The sequence below is a fragment of the Pagrus major genome, chromosome 9 (genome assembly GCF_040436345.1).
Source record: "Pagrus major chromosome 9, Pma_NU_1.0".
NCBI lineage: Eukaryota > Metazoa > Chordata > Actinopteri > Spariformes > Sparidae > Pagrus > Pagrus major.
The window spans coordinates 18,778,306-18,796,879 of NC_133223.1; the positions used below are offsets into that span (position 1 = coordinate 18,778,306).

General features: G+C 41.3%; 1 protein-coding gene across 1 annotated transcript in view; it reads right to left on the bottom strand.

The window, feature by feature from the left end:
- The window catches only part of scn1laa (sodium channel, voltage-gated, type I-like, alpha), a 32,325-nt gene extending 21,538 nt beyond the window's left edge, over window positions 1-10,787 (bottom strand). Inside the window, exons 1-16 of the mRNA XM_073473142.1 lie at window positions 10,524-10,787; window positions 9,317-9,435; window positions 9,054-9,143; window positions 8,840-8,968; window positions 8,601-8,692; window positions 7,469-7,681; window positions 7,004-7,067; window positions 6,727-6,868; window positions 5,210-5,416; window positions 4,567-4,824; window positions 3,589-3,957; window positions 2,758-2,890; window positions 2,403-2,641; window positions 2,136-2,309; window positions 1,692-2,048; window positions 1,086-1,562 (exon numbers count right to left, since the gene is read on the bottom strand). Of these exons, the coding sequence (XP_073329243.1) occupies window positions 1,086-1,562; window positions 1,692-2,048; window positions 2,136-2,309; window positions 2,403-2,641; window positions 2,758-2,890; window positions 3,589-3,957; window positions 4,567-4,824; window positions 5,210-5,416; window positions 6,727-6,868; window positions 7,004-7,067; window positions 7,469-7,681; window positions 8,601-8,692; window positions 8,840-8,968; window positions 9,054-9,143; window positions 9,317-9,435; window positions 10,524-10,787 (3,327 nt within the window). The remainder of the gene's footprint in view (window positions 1-1,085; window positions 1,563-1,691; window positions 2,049-2,135; window positions 2,310-2,402; window positions 2,642-2,757; window positions 2,891-3,588; window positions 3,958-4,566; window positions 4,825-5,209; window positions 5,417-6,726; window positions 6,869-7,003; window positions 7,068-7,468; window positions 7,682-8,600; window positions 8,693-8,839; window positions 8,969-9,053; window positions 9,144-9,316; window positions 9,436-10,523) is intronic.
- Window positions 10,788-18,574: the final 7,787 nt, after the last annotated feature.

The following is an 18,574-nucleotide window of genomic DNA, read 5'->3' on the forward strand; positions in this document are numbered from 1 at the left end:
GGACTGTGGGTAAAGTGCTAGAACATGACATCTTTGATCGAACATACCACTTAGCTACAACAACAGATGTGTTCACCAACGGCCGCAACTGACACTATCCATTACACATCATAATCATTAGTAGGTTTGTAAGGATTCTCATAATCCACGGTTTAGTTCAGATTTTGGCCTTTTTAACTCCACCAAGGATGTTATGTTTTTACCCGTGTCCGTTTGTTGGTTGGTTGGTTTGTCAGCAGGTTCACACGAAACCTACTGAACAGATTTCCACGAAACTTGGATGAAGGATAAGTCTCAGCCCAGAAAAGACCCCATTAACTTTTGGTGCGGATCCATATAAAAGGGACTGATCCAGGAATCTTTCTTTCACTTTCTTTAACGTTTTTGTTAATTTCTCAGTGAATAATGCGTAGATCTGGAGAAAAAAATCAAGTGTGTTCAGGTAGTTTGTATCTCTGAGTGAGTACAATTAGTCTTGATTTAATTAAAGGGGATTGTCGGGCCATGGTGGAGGTATACGCTCTACTGAGTGGCATTCTAGTTTTGTTTTCTTTTGTTTTTTGGGGGGGTTGGATGTCGATGGTGAGTAAGAAGAAAAGTAGGAAGGGCGTTATTTAATTAACTACAATTTGGGATATCAGGAACTATAAAAGAATTGGATCAACTTAATAAATTAACTAAGTGAAAATAAGGTTGTAATTTACGCTGAATGCACCATGTAGAGCTCAGTCATTCGACAGAAGCAGGCAGGTGTTTATTGCGGGACATGGTCAGACAAAACTCAAGTTTTAGAGGGGAGACGTTGATCTGGTTTGAGGGGGACGTTTACTTTTTTTCACAGTGTTTGTCCTTTTGGTGACAGGACTGATGTTAAACAGTGGTAAGTTAGAGTTTTCAATGTGAGTGAAAGGTTGGGGGGGTGTCGTTGTTTGGGAAAATGGGATGGTGGACTTTTGTATCGTGGCTTTGGTTAGATGTTGGAATCATGACACCCCAAATCATCCGTCTGACTTTGAAATAACTGATTGGACTCATTTCTGTCATCTAAACAGACCAATTGGACACATCCACATGAGCATCCTTACCACATGGCATGCTACATCAGACGAGACACTGCTGAAGTCCTCCGTGTTGAGGTTTTCAAAGTCAGACTCTCCCACAGCAATAGGGACAGTGATAGTCAGACTAGGATTGTTGATGAAAGACATTATGGAGTCATCACTCTTGCTGCTGACGATGTACTTGTCTCCGCTTTTGTCCACTCCGATCACATCCCCATTGCCGTTTCTAGAAAAATCTTTGATGGTATGGTTGGGGACACCATTTGGCCCTAAAGGTTTGTGGAGCTCCTCCAGTGATTTGTCCTCACCCTTCCCTTTCTTCCCACCCTTGAGACAGGCACTGCTGCAGCTCCTTCGGAGCATGGACTTGGCGGAGGCAATGCCTCTGTGAATCCGAGCAAGGGCGATCTGCAAATTGTTTGTGTCGGGGTCCTCTTCTGTCGCTGCCAGGTTGTCGGCACTGAATGAGCTCAGCAGCAGGGCCAGGAAGAGGTTCAGCACCTATCAGACAACGACATGACTTCATATAAGATTACATCAGCATTTAGCTACTGTACATTATGATAACAACATGTCTAACTTAGACAAGCTGGACTCGAATTGAATTGACCATAAGAGATGATAATGTACCACAAGGTTTCCAATAACCATGACCATCATGTAGACAATGATGCACATGGTCATCCCAGCCACCTCCATACAGTCCCACATGGTCTCTATCCACTCTCCACAAAGCACTCGGAACACAATGAGGAATGAATGGAAGAAGTCACTCATGTGCCAACGGGGCAGAATGCAGTCTTCATTGATTTTACACACACAGTCCCTGTAGCTTTTTCCAAACAGCTGCATGCCCACCACAGCAAAGATGAACACGATGATGGCCAGCACCAGCGTCAGGTTGCCCAAAGCCCCCACGGAATTGCCAATTATTTTGATCAGTGTGTTGAGAGTGGGCCACGATTTAGCCAACTTGAATACTCTCAGCTGTAAAAAGAAAAGAAAAGCTAGTCGTTTCACACGTTTCTGCGCTCACAATGCACTTGAACATATTCGCTATGACACATAACTTACCAATCTGAATGATCTCAGAACAGACATGCTCCCAGAATTTGACATACAAAACTCCATCAAGCTTAAACTGACAATGATCGAATCAAAAATATTCCACCCCTTCTGAAAGTAATAGTACGGGTCCAAAGCAATGATCTTGAAGACCATTTCAGCTGTAAAGATGATGGTGAATACCTTTAAAAAAAAAAAAAAAACAGATATAGTGACTGTTACAAACTTGACTTGCAAAAAACATTGTCAGTACTTTTCACTCTACAGTCCACTCACCACATTGCCCACGGTCAGCATGTAGCTGAATGTGACAGACATTGGTTGATGTTCCATGGCCATGAACAACGTGTTGAGTACAATGCAAATGGTGATGCTTAAGTCTGCAAATGGATCCATCACCACTAGCCTAACCATCGCCTTGAACTTCAGCCATGTCGGAGAACATTCCCAGATGAGGAAGGTTTCGGCAAAATCATACCAGAAAGGAGGACACTTCTGTCTCGACTCTTCAAGCTCTGATGCACGCGAGGGATGGCAAAACAAAGAAACAGACAAAACAATTATCTGAAAGTAGCATTTATCTTTTCAATACCAAAGATAGGGTACTCCTGCCATGATGTCCATCACCTACCCTCCACTGTGCTGGTTATGACGCTTGCTACACTAAGAGCCCTCTGTCTGGTATCTGGGCCCTCGAGGAAGTCCATATACTCCTGATTTGTACCTCCATCGGCCAGTTTGCAGTCCGTGTCAGTAGTGTCAGCCTGGAGATAGAAACAATTGTTAACAAAGCAGCTGTGAAAATAAGTTAAATGTAACTATAGATATAGAGTTGCTGCAAACATGACAAATAGTGTCAGTATTTTATACCACAGTGCAAAGCTGCAGAAGTAAATCAGAATAACAAGCAAAAGGAATAATATATGGAATATGGAAATAAGTGCTTTGTAATAACTTAATGGCACCCGGGTCTGATGTTTAGAAGAAGCTTTAGTCCAAATTTAATTTTGACTAAAATGCGAAATGAAGATGGTGAACACAGTAACCATTAGCCGGCTTGACAGGAAAATCATCACAAAGAATGAATATCACTTTGACTCAAAACAACATCAAATGCATTGCCAGCTGAAATTAATAAAAATTATATTGCTGCCATGTATGTATAGTTGACTGGTCGAAATTTGAGAAACACCACTGGTATGGCCATTTTGAAAGGTCCAGTGTGCAGGATTTGGGCATGTTTATAGGAAATCTGAATCCTGCAACCTCACCGCTAGATGCCACCAAATCCTACACGCTGGACCTTTAAGTTCAATTGAAGGTACACAGTACAACACACAGTGTGAATCAAACGGGAAAAGGACAAAAAAAAAGAAGGAGACAATCGAAATAGATAGCGCTATGGGCTGTCAGCTATAGGCAAATGAAATAGGGCCATCCGAGCCAGACAACCCTTTCTTACATTATCTCCGGTGGAGGCCATATCTACTGTCACTTTAGGCAGACGGAGCCCCCCAGGTGACGACGGGAGTGAATTCCCACCAACCAGAGACACAACCCCGTTGCAGTCTACAGAGCTGTGCTTGATCCCATTGTGTGGAAGAAAGAGATGCGACAAGAAGCTGCACTGGCTCATACTGCTGCTGCGTCGATCTCTCCTGGGGAGAAACAAAGAGCCCCTGCGACTCAGGTTGTCCTCAAAAATGCTGTTCTCGTCATCGGCAAACTCATTTTCAGAGCCCCCGTCTGGCGTTTGTCTCCGTAAACTGTACAGGCTGGTCCTGCTATTCCTTCTGGATGAGAACAGGGGTCCACGAAAACTCAGAAAGGACTAGGAGAGAAAGATACTCTTCAGTGGATACATGCCGATCGTAAAGAGGAAGGAACGGTGACGACAGAAATCGTAATATTTAAAAACAGAAACAGAGGCGGCTTCTGTGGTGAGGTGGAGAAAATATTGCATGATGACGATGACGATGATGATGATGATGCTCATGAGGATACTGGTGAGCACTGTAAGGAAAGTGCAAAATTAAATATACGTGTTGATGATGACTGAGAATGGTAAGATGATGATCATGGTGATGGTGATGATGATGATGATGATGATGATGATGATGATGATGAAGGAAGTGGTGGTAAGCATGATAAACATTGGAAGATAAAAATAAAAAATGCATCTTGATGATGATCGACAATGACAAGATTATAAGAAGTTGATGAAGGCAAAGAAGAAATAGAAGAAGATGGTGTTGCTGATGATGATGATGATGATGATGATGATGATGATGATGATATCAATAATAATGAAAATGTCATTGTTATAGCAGGTAGAAAGGGTGCTTTAGAGTTGAGATATAATAAGCTGAAATCAGGGCAACACTGTTGCGGTAGCAGAATATCACTGTTCTCATAGACATACTGACAGATCGTACTGAACCTGATGTGCAGACGAGCATTTCATGTTGTAGGTGAGCTGGTTTGCGTCCACAGAGAAGCGGCAGCGAGTGTCCTGTGAATCGGATTTAGGAAACTGCTCATCGGCCCCTTTGCCCTCTTCCTCCTTTCTTTTCCTTCGCCTGTTGCGTCTCTCTTTGGCACTTTTGGAGCTCAGCTTGGAGGCGTCAGAGGAGCTCTCCGTGCCAGCGACTTTATTACCGGCCTCCCCGCCGTCTGCGGCAGCTGCGGTCGCTAACGCCTGGAAGAGGAGAGAGGGGACAATGGGGATAAACAGCTGGACGAAAATCTTTTGTGATTCTTATATTGTTCGGTGAGGTCGTCGACTGGAGGAATTTGGGTTCCACAGAGAAATGCACACTCAGAAACTGTGTCCTTAAACGAGCGATCAGGACTGTGGTTTGATGTTTGTTCCATGTAAACATCATAACGCAGACTCATAATCACTTATCTCTTATGTAGCTGAAAGTTAATTAATTTACTAGGAAGCAACCTTTACCCCCTCAACCCTATTTCTGAATCACAATCTAATTTCTAGCACTGAAAACAAAATGCACCCCGGCTTTATGTTATTCAGTTGAAACCTGTCGAGCGATGACATGACGTCGAGTTACAAGAGGATTTACCTGAGCGTCCCCTTGTTGCCGTTTCAGCTGCTCCAGAATAGCCTGAAACTCCTCCTCCTTCTCCTTCGCCTCCTTTATGGTGGCCTGGCACTGCTCCTCGTAGGCCATAGCTACTACAGCCAGGATCAGGTTGATCAGGTAGAAGGAACCGAGGAAAATCACCAGCACAAAGAAGACCATGTAGGACTTCCCCGAAGCCCGCAACGTCTGGAAGGAAAAACAAAACAAGACTTATAGTTATTACTTCATATACTAATTCTTAGAGTTTGCTGCGCTGATTCGCGCGCCAAATTGTCAACTCATGATTGGATATGGTTGTCTATCAGGTAGAAGTAGTGTATAGCAGAGAAAGAAAAACATGAAAAATAAGGTATACTATCTCTGTTCCGTACCATGACAGAGAGACGTTGACATATTGAGCTTGTTGATACAAAAAAGATTTGCACATGGGACCTTTGTCATATTACTGTTTGCTTCACGATACGCGGCGGCCTATTCAATAGACACCTATTTGCATTTAGGGCCATTGAAGTTGTGTTTGCCCGGGTCACAGAGGGACTCATCTTTGTTCTTTCTGACCAAGATGCACCTGCACTTCATTCAGAGGTTTGTTTGAACACTTTTAGTAGCAGCATTGTTGTCATGATCCGCTGCCTCCTTGACCTGCTGCCACTCCCCGAGTGATTGTGTGAGTGCAAACAGGTGTGCTGGAGTCAGAGCAGAGCCACACCAGCTGCACCTCATCTCTATGATCCACATATCCACTGATACTAAGCCCTGCTACTGCTCCCACTCTGCCCGATCGTAGCCTTTGCACCAGTTGGTTCATGGTTTGAGCAGTTTTATTCACATCACAGCCTCCTGTTTCCCCTGCAGTCCCGTCTACTCTGGTTCAAACCCCTCTATCGAGCTCCCCGTCTTGTCAGCTCTGCTTCCCTGCCATGGATCCACGCTCTTCCTAGTTTCCAGCCCAAGCAGTCAGGCCTCGTACATAGATGTTAACACAGATGTTAGCCTACTCGAGAAGTTAACACTTAGCTTGAACAACAGGCTAACATAACACTGATGTCAGCCTCTTGGACAAGCTAAGACCGATGTTGGCCTCTTGGAGAAGCTAACACTGATGTTAGCCTGTTGGAGAACCTAACTGATGTTAGCCAGGTGGAGCAGCTAGCACTGACGTTATCCACGGTCATGGATACAGACACTAGTATAAATTCTTAGCGCCAATTGAATAATCGAGTGAACAGTTCTCATTTTAATTTCTTAAGATAAAATACAAGGTTTGAGATAGGATAGGACTCAGTCCTACTTTGTCTTGCAAAAAAAAAACCCAAAAAACTTTGTTTAAATTGATTAATTGTGAATATTAAATTGTTGATAATTATTACTATGTGCTACTACTACTATGTAAAGCATTTAGTGACTGATATTCTTACAGCTTGATCAAAAAAATAGTTTAAATGTATTATATGGCCAGAAAAAGATCTTCCAGTCTTTCATACTCCGCTGCCTACCTGCTGGTAAAGGTTTTCCCAGTAATCCTGTGTCATCAGTCTAAACAGAGAGAGGAAGGCCCAACCGAATGAGTCAAAGCTGGTGTAACCATAGTCTGGATTATTTCCTGCTTTCTGGCAGCTGTAGCCCTCTGGACACGTCCTGCAACAAACAGAGAGTCCGTGAAGCTCAGAAGGAATCATACTGCTGCCTATTCATGCGTTACGTAAATGCAGAATCAAGGAGAACATTAACTCTATATTGTATCCAGTCTCCTGGTAGCTGGAAATAACTTACCCAGCTCCATGGCCGGTTCCACAAAGCAAAGGATCTCGTTTGTCTGGGAGGTAATAAATATTACCTGATGGGGAAAGATGGAAAATCATAAAAAAAAAAAAAGTTTATTATCTGTTGTGAGGACTGTGGTTGTCAGCACTGGTTGCAAACAAGCCCATGATAGACACTAAATTCTAATATAATAATATACATCTCAATAAACTGATGCGGTACAGTACAGGAGCGCTCCAACAAATCATCTCTTTGTGAATCTTGGATTGCTCACATACAGTAGGTGGTGTATCGTAGATATGCACCTAATAAAGTGCTAAAGGTAAAATATAAACAATGTTGAGAATATAATCACTTCTGATTACAGAAGGTCCGATTCCTCCGTTATATAAGTAATAACTTTAATAAGCTCTGTTTTTGTGCGTTTCTGTTGCGTCCTACTCAAACTAGAAATGAGGAAAATTAAATACTCACTCTTATTGAGTACAAGCTCAGTCCAGTTGGCTATTAGTTCACCCTCTTTCCATGTAGCATCGCTTGGAATCAGTATACACTTTTGCTTCAGATGGCCCATGAACAGTTGCAATCCTATAAGGGCGAAGACGCTCAAGCAGAAGACGGTGAGGATCATAACATCGGCAAGCTTCTTCACAGACTGGAACAGAGCGCCAACGATGGTTTTCAGTCCTGCGAGATACAGTGTCACTTGTTAATAAGTAGTCAATTATTGATACTATCTAGCATTCACTGAGATTCAGGCGTGTTATGCTCGATCATCTAAACTCAGGCAGAGATGGGATCTGGTAAAACTTCAAATTTCAGACTTGTAGTCTTCGTTCTCGCCTCACGCTGAATTGCCTCAAGTGTCATCACTCCACCAATTTGTCACATTGAAGTGTGTCTACAGGTCTTTGAGAGTACTGAAAAACAGTTGTATGAAGCCTTTTGTGGCTCCCGAGGAAGCTGCATGTAATCTCATAATTTGTGGGTAAATTGCATTGTGGGTATTGTAGGCACCAGGTTTTAAAAAGAAAGAAGAATACGTGGCAAAAAAGAGAGCAACATCTCTGGTTATGCTGTATTGATCCTGATCATTTGTTTTTAAACTGCATTGCAGAGTGAAATGCTCGACCAGTGGACTGCTTTTCAAAACTAGATCCTACATTACCCACAATGCAACTTAGCTACTGAGTGACATCACTGGAGGCAATTTATCAGATTACATGCAGCTTCCTCTGGAGCCACAAAAGGCTTTATACTACTTTTTTCACATATGAGGTAGTATTATTCCCCAGGACCTGTAAACACACTTTAATGTGTAAAACTGGTGGAGTTACCCTTTAAGGCAGCTTATCAGATGTGTCCAATGTTACAGTAATACCACCATCTCCACAATCATCTAAGCTAAGAGATAAAGATCTTTCAGAGGTTTTAATAGCAAACACTTGAAATACAAGAAGAAACGTCCCATTTTGATTGAATTTTTGTGCATACATGTCATGACAGTTGCATGAGTGGAGGTGATTGGAGGAGAGCGAGGTTTAGGCGCAGCAGGGGGAAAATCGTGCAAGAGAGTAACTGACGTGCACAAGCTCCTGCGTCTTACCTGGGATAACTGAGATAGCTTTCAAAGCCCTCAGCACTCTGAATGTGCGAAGAACTGAGAGGTTGCCTAGGGGTACAAACTCTGTGACATACCTGCAGAGAAACTTGGAATTATTATTGAATAATGAGACAACAATTCATATAGCATACACTGAAGCCAACAATACTCCATACTGAGGAGGCTTCGGGGAAAAGGTGTAACACTTAACGTAATTTACAGAACACGTGGCAAGTACTTACGCCATGACAATGACACTGAAATCCAGCCAGTTCCACGGATCTCTCAGAAATGTGAACTTCCCTATGCAGAACCCTCGAGCTAAAATTTTAATGAGGGATTCAAATGTATAGATTGCAGTGAACGTGTACCTGTTGGAAACAAAAATGAAGTCGTTAAACTAAAGTGCATTTTCACTAAGCATGCGATTCAGTGTGTAGTTCACGGGAAACTTACTCTGGATACTTGGCCCAGGAATTCGGTCCACTCTGTGTCATAAGTACACAGTTGGCGAGGATAGTGCACATGATCACCAGACTGAACAATGTGCAGGCAGTCGTCAAGGAAAGAACACTTGTTTGTTTTTAATTCATCATATCTGAAGCATGGTAGCAATGTAAACAAATCACCCTTCATGCACAGGGCAAAGTAATCATAGATTTAGTGCGACATAAACGCGATTCGTGCTTATCAGATGAGTGTCTTGTTGAAAAGGATATGAGTGTACCAAAATCTTAATTGATATTCTTCTGATTAGGTTGAAGGGGCTCAGGAGGTACAAGGCAGGAGTGGCGTTGAAGCGATAGATGAAATTTCCTTTGTTTACTACTATGAAAGTCTGACAGAAAAAGACAAGACATATATAAAATACTTTTATTTCCATTTGGCTGACTTGCAATATCTCATTCTAGTTTTAAAATAATAAATGATAGTTTAATGATGTTACTTAATCTACTAATCAAAAAGTACTTTAGCCCCAGGAGTTACAGCAAACATCTTATGTATCATACCTAATCACATTTTGTGTATAGCCAATAAACCGCTTATAAATCTTCTTCACTTCCTGTCCACATTTCAGGTCAACTCTCCTCCAGCCTCTTTGAGAAACCACTAATAATACCTGCCAAGCATGCAGGGCTCGGTAAGATTACTTTCAAATGTAGTCGTGTAATCTAGTAATCTACTGGAAGACAAAACATGCAATCTTATCTGAACAGTTTTGGATTCTTGAAGAGACAGGAGCTGAAACAGAGCGCTTCAGACTGTCTGGGGAGAGAACTCAGTACAGCATTGTAAGTTTAATATGTCTCCTTTAAAATGTGTAAAAATATTTATTTCACTGACATTTTGTGAGTTTGTTTTGTTTACTTATTAGACTAAGAAGTGACCTGGCTGCACGTCTACATCGCCCACCTGAAACTATGGGCTACAAAGTGGTATTACGAAACCAAACGGGTCGGGGGCTAGCTGGTTAGCATGCTAACTTCAGTGGATATCTCAGAAGATACGTGGACAGCTTTGACATCGTCAACACACTCTGTTGATAATGTTAGTTCATTAGTTCATAGTTCAATCATTTTTTTTTTCATTTTCATGTTTTTAACTAAAATTAAGAGGTTACAAGGTAAATGTATTGTCATTTTTTAAAACACAAGGGTTTTAAAAAAAAAGGAACTATGTTTGTATCCTTTGTGTTAAATCTACTTTCGAATAGAATAGATATTTTATACCAGTTATCATTAAAAGAAGTTTCATAATATAAAAAAAATTCTGTGTTTTGAAGATATGATCAAGTAATCCTCAACAATGTAACTATAATCTTATTTCACAATTTATAGTAACTTATTTACTACCCAACCCTGCTGGCATAGACGTTTTTCATGATGTTTCAAACACTATCATACTTGAGCCTTCATGCAAACCTACTTCCTGATTGGAGTAGTATGGATCCAGGTCCTCCAGCGGTGTCGCCACCATTGCTTTAGGAACATCCCCATACAGAAGAGGGAGCGATGTGCCCGCAGCCAGGTCACGGCTGGGCTTGGGCTGATTCTCGTCATTGCGTTTTTTCTTCTCTCCCTTGGGCTTCTTGCTCTTCTCCTCAGCGATGCGTGTCTCGATGGCTTTGAGGGACTCACGGCTAAACGGGCGGAAGCTGTCTGGACCTGGTGGTACAAGCAGCTGTGCCATCTTTTCATCCTGCACCTTTAACAGCTAGCCTCCAACATGAGAAGGGCCTGAGGGGGCAGAGCAGATGATTAGAGGTGGACAGCTCCTTAAGAAGATGAGTCATATCTTCCATGAAATATAACTTTATTGGAAACAAATAATTAAAGTGCTTCAAGCAGCAGATTAGAGCTGCTTTTGAGGAGAGGAGAGGAAGGTGGGTGTGGTTCTGTTCTTTAGCCAGAGATCATCATCTCAGGAAGTGGCAGGCTATAATGAGCCTCAAGATGGCTGTCATGCACATAAATTCCTGCCAGCTCTGGTAAAATTAGATCTAATTATCTGCTCTTCTGTAGATAAAATTAAGATTTGACGTGACAATGATCAATTCCAGGTGAGATTCTTGCTCCTCTCCTCCATCCCTCAAAATGAAAAGAGTCCACTTTCTCCCCTCGGAGCCTGAGACAGAGCGGTGGGAGGAAAAGATTCATCCTGCTAATAGGCCTGACTGGTATGATGTGTTAGGCAGACCTATGCAGTATTAAATATGAATGCACTACAGGCTGCACTGCCCTACCACTGAGAGCTTTTGCCCGATCTGAATGTAATAGTGTAATAGAATACTTCCACACGCTGTGATGCAAGAAATCAATCACAAACACACTGGTCAATCAACTGCCCACAGCACGGGGTTGTACATGCGTGATGTAATTGCAACAACAGGGGAAGGTCCAACTAAATATACAAGCTTTGACCTCATCTGAGGAATGACACAGAAGATAAACGTCAGTAAAATAAAGTATATCTTATGTACTAAATACTACAAATACACAGCAGTAAAATTGCCTCCGGCTGTTGAACTATTCCCTGTTTGATTTGCACAGACAGACAATCATTCGCACACGTGCATCAGTGGTGCCGACAGCTAGAGACAGAAAGATGACCGATCAGTGAATTGCTGAACTGGTGAAATGTAGCACACGAGCCTCTGCAAGTACAAACTGTTGGTTATAAATATTAACATCTTGCTTTATTATTCATCATATCCATGTCAGGGTCCCACGATATATCAGCCTGATAATAGGAAATTAATATCATTATTTGTTATTCCAATGATTAAATAATAGCTGATAAATAGAGCTGATAATGCCAAATTGCTTTCAGTGACTTCACATGTACTTGAATAGAGTGCTTAAAGGAGACCTATTATGCTTTTTCAGTTTTTTTCCTTTCCTTCAGTGTGTTGTAGGTTCTCATGCATGTAAGAGGTCTTGAAAGTTAAAAAGCCCAAAGTCTGCGCCAACACTGCTCCTGAAACGCCTCGTCAGTGGTCCCGCCTTTAATTCCGCGACTTCTTGACGTCACGTTACGTCACCATGTCACACATTTGATCATTATAAGGTATTTAAGGTAGTAGTGAAGTTATGGTGAGTGTTGCTGGCTCAGGCGTGTGTGAGCTGACCAATCAGAGCAGACTGGGTATTCAGAAGGGGGGGCCTTAAAGAGACAGGAGCTAAAACAGAGCGTTTCAGACAGAGGGGGAATACGGCGCTGCAGCACTGGACAGTATGAGTAAACTAATGTGTTTTTCCAGCACTAAAGCATGTAAACCTATTCTAGTAGTGACCCAAAATAAAATTATGAACCTGAAAATGAGTATAATATGTGTCCTTTAATACACTGACTTATCTGATTTGACAGATGATGTCAAAGCATTGCATTTGAATTCTGAGGGCAAAATGCTCTATAAAAGCCAAAGTATTTAGACATAGAACGACCAGAGAGGCTAGCCTCTCCTTTATACACACTTTAAAGGAAAAGTTCAACCAACAAATTAAAATTCAGCCATTATCTACTCACCCTCGTTCTGATGGAAAGTTGGGTAAAGTTTCGTTGTCCACAAAACATTTCTGAAGCTTCACAGCAAAACAGCGTAGCAGCATTCCCCTTAACAACTGAAGTAGATGAGGACTTATTTTAAAACGTAGAAAAACAACCCTCCAAAAAACATAAAATGACTCCATACAACCTATACGGCGTAATCCAAGTCCTTTGAAGCCTGGAGATCTCAAATTGATTTGAAAAGATGTTACTTACAAACTCAATGCACGGTTGAGATCATGCACCTGCTTCAGATGGGGTGCGGTTTTAGCTTGGCGGCTACAGTGAAGATTTTGCCCAAACAAGGGTGTGAAGGTTATTTCAAATAAATTTGGGATCTCCGATTACACTGAATTTTTTTCAGTTGTTTTCTTTTTACATTTTAAAACAAGTCCCCATCTACTTCAGTTGTTCGAGAGAATGTGCAACCCTGTCTGGCTGTGAAGCTCCAGAAATGTTTTGTGGACGACAAGATTCTTTACAACTTTCCCTTGGCATGGAGGTGAGTAGATAATGCCTACATTTCATTTTTTAGTGAACTTCTCCTTTAAATTACATGTATCCGTGTCCATAGGCCAAAACCCAGCTCCGACAAATTTCACAAAAAAAAATAAATAAATAAAGTGAACCACTTATGACAAGTTTTCCATATAATTTCCACTCATATTCAACATGAACACTGGTTAATGTTTTTCATGAAGTGACTGTATTTTCATCGGATACATTTTACTGGCTCTGCATGGGTTTTGGTAAGTGGTGCAGCGAGCTTCAAACACTTTAATGGATGCCGTTGTTTATGGTGGAACTGCTCTGCTCTGCTGTGCTGTAGCTTAATGAGTGAAACGTTTCAATAAATGTGCTACATCTGTGTATACACCCTCCTAGCTTCCAGGAAAACATGTTGGTTTTTTTTCCAGTGCACTACATAGTGTTTACATAATCTATAGTACAATAAGAACTGAGCCCGTAGTTTTCTTCTGTATCAAGTGTCTCTGATGTGCGATGATCTTAAAAGACAACAGTCACTCATAGTAAGTTTAAGTATTTCAAGAGTAGTATAGTCTGGTATAGTCTGGAACAACAGAAACACAAGCTTTTGAACTGTCTGATCTGAAAACACAATATAAACTTTGATCCGATGTTCACCCATCAAGGTCAACCTGCAGTGACTAACCTTTAAAGAGGCATGCATCATCCTGTCAATCCGTTCCCAACTCATTGCACACAACTTGAGATACGAGGCGCCACGTCCGAGCTTCAAATAGACCCACTTCATTTTATCTGCAACCTGTCGGCATCATGACCTTGCGCTGACCAACCTAAAAACGGTTATGTTTGTTTCCCTCGACTCTCGCTGGAACAGAATGTCGACACGTTCGTTTGTTGACGAGCTTTAAGTGATGACTGACCTTAGGCCTCCTGAGTCACACACATGCACGTATATTAAACGCTCACGCAGTGTCCAACAGGAGCTCACCTTGAATATTTAATGTGCATTTCAAAGCTAAAATTCCTTGACCTCAAATGCTTCTCATCACTTAGATGAGGAAGCAGATGGGTTGTAAACACATTGTGGCGAATTACTTCCCGGCTTCCTTTGCCTCTCGGGCAATAAAACTATTCCAAGGAAAACATATTGTAGGCGTCAGCAATCATTATTTCCATTGCTGATTAGTCTGTTAATTATTTTCTCAATAAATCGATAAGCTTATCGGTTCAGTTTACTTTATCCACGACACTTTGTCACCACAAAAAACAGTGCAGCACATGCTCATACGTATATTGGAAGAGTCATTGCTAAAGGAATAATTTCTCCTCTCTTTCCTGGGCTGCAGCGGAGGGACAGTAACACAATATAATTAATATAATTTTATATACGACAGATGTCCTGACTGCCAAATGGTTCACGATTAGTGGGAATGATTATTTTAGCATGACAATTTTCATTTTTACTGTAAAACATATCAAAATCAAGGTGATGTGACATTTGTTGGGGTCTGTACCAAACAAACATGTTCTCTTGTGGGCCTAGGCTTCCCTGCAGCCCTACAGTACTTCACTATGATGTAGTCGTCACATAAAGAAAATAGCATTATCACTTCTGTCCCCAGTTACTTTCACTGGAATCTCACAAGCAAGGGGTCTCTACAGGGACACAGGGCGACAATAATGATTATATTTCATTATTGATTTAGCAGATTGTGATGACAATTAATCAATTTGCTCTATTTCTTTAATTATTATTGTTGTCAACAAAATGTCAAAAGTTGTGAAAAATGCTCATCACAATTTCCAAGAGCCGGAAGTCTTCAAATTTCTCCTCATTTGCTTCATAAGCAATGAAGAAAAGCAGCAAATTGTGACGTTTAAGAAGCTGGAACCAGCAAATGTTTGACATCCAGGCGCCAGGATGTAATGTTAGCAGTTAACGTTTCTGCAAACCAGAGATACGTCCAAGCATGACATGTGTACCAAACGTGGCACATCACGTTCACATTGTATGCTTATGAGCCACCACGCACATCAGGAGAGGCAGTGGCTTTATTACAGGGCACCAGGGCTGCCAAAAAGGCCGACCGCAGTTCATGTCACACCACTGGATGAGGACACATGGGGATATTTCCAGCTGTTTTTTGGTGACCAAAGCCGATTCTTTTTTAAGGACACCTGCAGACATTTCCAACCTTTCTTTTGTGGTGACTAATGCTGGTATTTTAGAGCAAACCATTATTTTTTTCCCTAACCCTAACCAAGTGGTTTTTGTACCTACACTTAACCAGAGCATGAACACAGCATTGTAATTCAATTCATGATTATTATGGATGATTAAATTTTACATCACAACTTTCATTCTCATTTAAAAACTAGTAAAATCATGATGATGTGGCATTTCTCCCGGTCTCTGCCAAACAAACATGTTTTATTACATCTGGAGAACAAGCTTTGCAGGCCAGAGCATCTCTTCAGCACTACAAAATTGCATTCAAATATTTTGCGATTAATTGTGCAGCCGTACTTGAGTTGCTTTGTATGAACCAGAACCAGTAAGAAGCATGAAGCTATTAAGTTATGCACTCCACAGTTTGTTTTTCCAAAATGAATAATCCAAGAAATGTATCAGGTGATTTTCTGACATTGTAACTGTGTTATGCTGCACCAAAGACAGATTTGAGTTTTCCACTTCTTATATATTAAACATAATTAAACAAATCCACAGTGAAAAACGGAAACGGCAGGATACTGCTCAGAGTTGTGAGGGTTAACCAGCTCAGTTTTGAACAATCCTTGCCTCTTACGCTGACCACAACCACAGGCCTACAACTGAGCTCCAACAAAGGCGTCGACACCGACTCGAGCCGAGTTAGTGATCAGTGTTTCATTAATAAATTGAACTGAAATGACATCTTTCAACTTTAAACATACAGATAAAACTTAGAGCAGAGTGATCACTGTTCAGTATCTGCGGGCTCCTGAGGGACCAACACACTCACAGCTCTTAAGTGCTCACGTCTAATGACTGCTGCTGCCCCTTACAGACTACAGGATCCAGATTAGATCTTCCTCATTCAGGGCGTTGTCAGAACAAGAAGCTGCTAACATATTTCTATCTGCAATAAATCCACGTTTAATTTCTTCTCTTGTTTCTTTTTATTTTTAATGTACAAGCTGCCAGGGCCTGGCTACACTGTGTGAGCTGCACAGCCTGGATAGAAAGCAAACAAGGACGGTCTGATCTCTAATTGACAGCAATCTAATAAAGATGTTGACAGTCATGCAGGCAGGAAGTCCTCTCTAAGATGGAGTGTGGGCTGATAATTGCTGGCATGCCCATTAACTCCTGTAATATATTGTAGCATATGATTTGCACTCTAGTCTTTGTCCAGATGAACTACAAGAGATCAATCAGGGTTTTTCCTTCCTATTTTTTCCACACAGGCCTTTCAACACAGTTCCTATCATAAAAGATGATATTGAACAGTGTGATAGAAGGAGATTAAGATAGATAGATAGATAGATAGATAGATAGATAGATAGATAGATAGATAGATAGATAGATAGTTTCTTAATAAGCAAAACTTTCAAGTTTTTTTTTCTCACACTTCCACGAATCATTCACAAGAACAAACCACCTTTTCAATCAGTTTCAGCCCAGTTCCTGATGGAAAAACAACACTCACATGCAACTTTGGCAGCTTCTGTGAACTCACCATCAGTTTTCCATCCTGGACTTGTGAACAAAAACGACGTGGAAGAGCTTCAGTCCGCGTAAAATGTTGGTAAAAGAAAAGCTGTCCGTCAGTTTGCGGGTGTTTGACGCCTCTCCGGAGCGCAGAGCTGGTTTATTTCCACGAGAGAGAGAGAGAGAGAGAGAGAGAGAGCGAGAGAGAGAGAGACAGAGAGAGAGAGAGAGGGTGGGAGCGTGTTCTTCATCCGCCCATCGGCAGAGTCAGAGTCCAGTCCACTGACTGCTGCGGCTGCTGCGCTTCCGGATGTTTCCTGGGTACCAAGTGAGCGCAGAGCTGCCAGACTGACAGGCTGTTGAGATAATATTGCGGTGGACGTTATCGGCGCGTAATTGTCGGGAATGCAGATGTTTTTTTGCGATCAGGCGCGTATCAGAAACTAAAAGCCAAAGCCGCAGCCATGAGTCAGGTTGTGGTTGGATGGATGAGTTTGAAGGGTCACTCTGGAGCCTTTTTAGCCGGATGCACTGACTGCCTGGAGTGATAGAGTCAGAGTGGAAACAACACATCAACCTGCAGCATCGACACCATCAGCGTGTGTCTGCACCTGTCTTTAATGTGCTGCTCATGAGTAAAAATGTGTTTTGTAAAGTTGCTCAGGTGACCTGACGGTGAGCCAGGACATTCACTGTGGGTCTGGCGCCCCCTGGTGGACGCACACAGCTTTGCGTAAAGGCTGTCACAAAGTTTCCAGAGTGGAAAAACACACCGAGCGGACCCATTATATACATACAGCAGCCTATAGAGGCCCATCGACAAGATGACTGAAAGGTTTGATGACTGTAGAAAAGCTGCAGAAAATAATTGAATGTCAGTAGTTTGATTAAACAGTCATTTGTTTGTTTATATCTATGTGTATATGTGTAAATATGTATGCAGCTGTTATTGTTTATGTTTATGCATATATGTACATATACATGTATTATATTTATTCTGTTTTTAAGTTTTATAATTAGCATTATTTGTATATTTGTTTATTTATCTCGTTCATGCAGTGATTTGTCAAAACTGTACAAACAAAATTCAGAAATAAACTCTGTTAAAAAAAACAGCAATGTACTGTAGGTTGAATTAGTGCTATATGAATAACAACAAAAGGAAAAATGATATCATGTAGGACACACAGAAGTTTGAACATTAAATTCTGCTTATTTTAAGAACGTGAACAGAACATGTGGTTTGGTAGACCTACCAGAACATTTGCATCTGTGTATGTGATACTGTAAGTATGAAGTATGGAAACCATACACCATGGCAAAAAATACTGTATTTCAATCCCAGCTATTTAGTATTTAGAAGCAGTAGGCCTATATGAACACTTCATGACACAGTAATTTTTGTTGTTACCATTGTTACATGCTTATTCATGCATTTGCCAACAACTGTAACTCCACTTAAAGGGGAACTACGTCGGTTTCAAGCAGAAATTCAAAGTCAGAATTTTAAGATTTACAGTATTAATGAGGTAAAAATACAAACTTTTTCAAATTTTCTCCATGCTTGAATAAACAAGCTGTTCTCAGAGGAAAATAAGGTCCCAGAACACTGTTTGAAGCTAGAAAGGTGGCAGGGTCCGCCACATATAAACAAAGTAAAACAGTGTGAAACTGTGTTGTCCTTTAAGGTCAGTTTGTTTATTAGGTTTATTCAGTCATGAAAACTAAGAAAGTTTGTTTATTTAGTTTG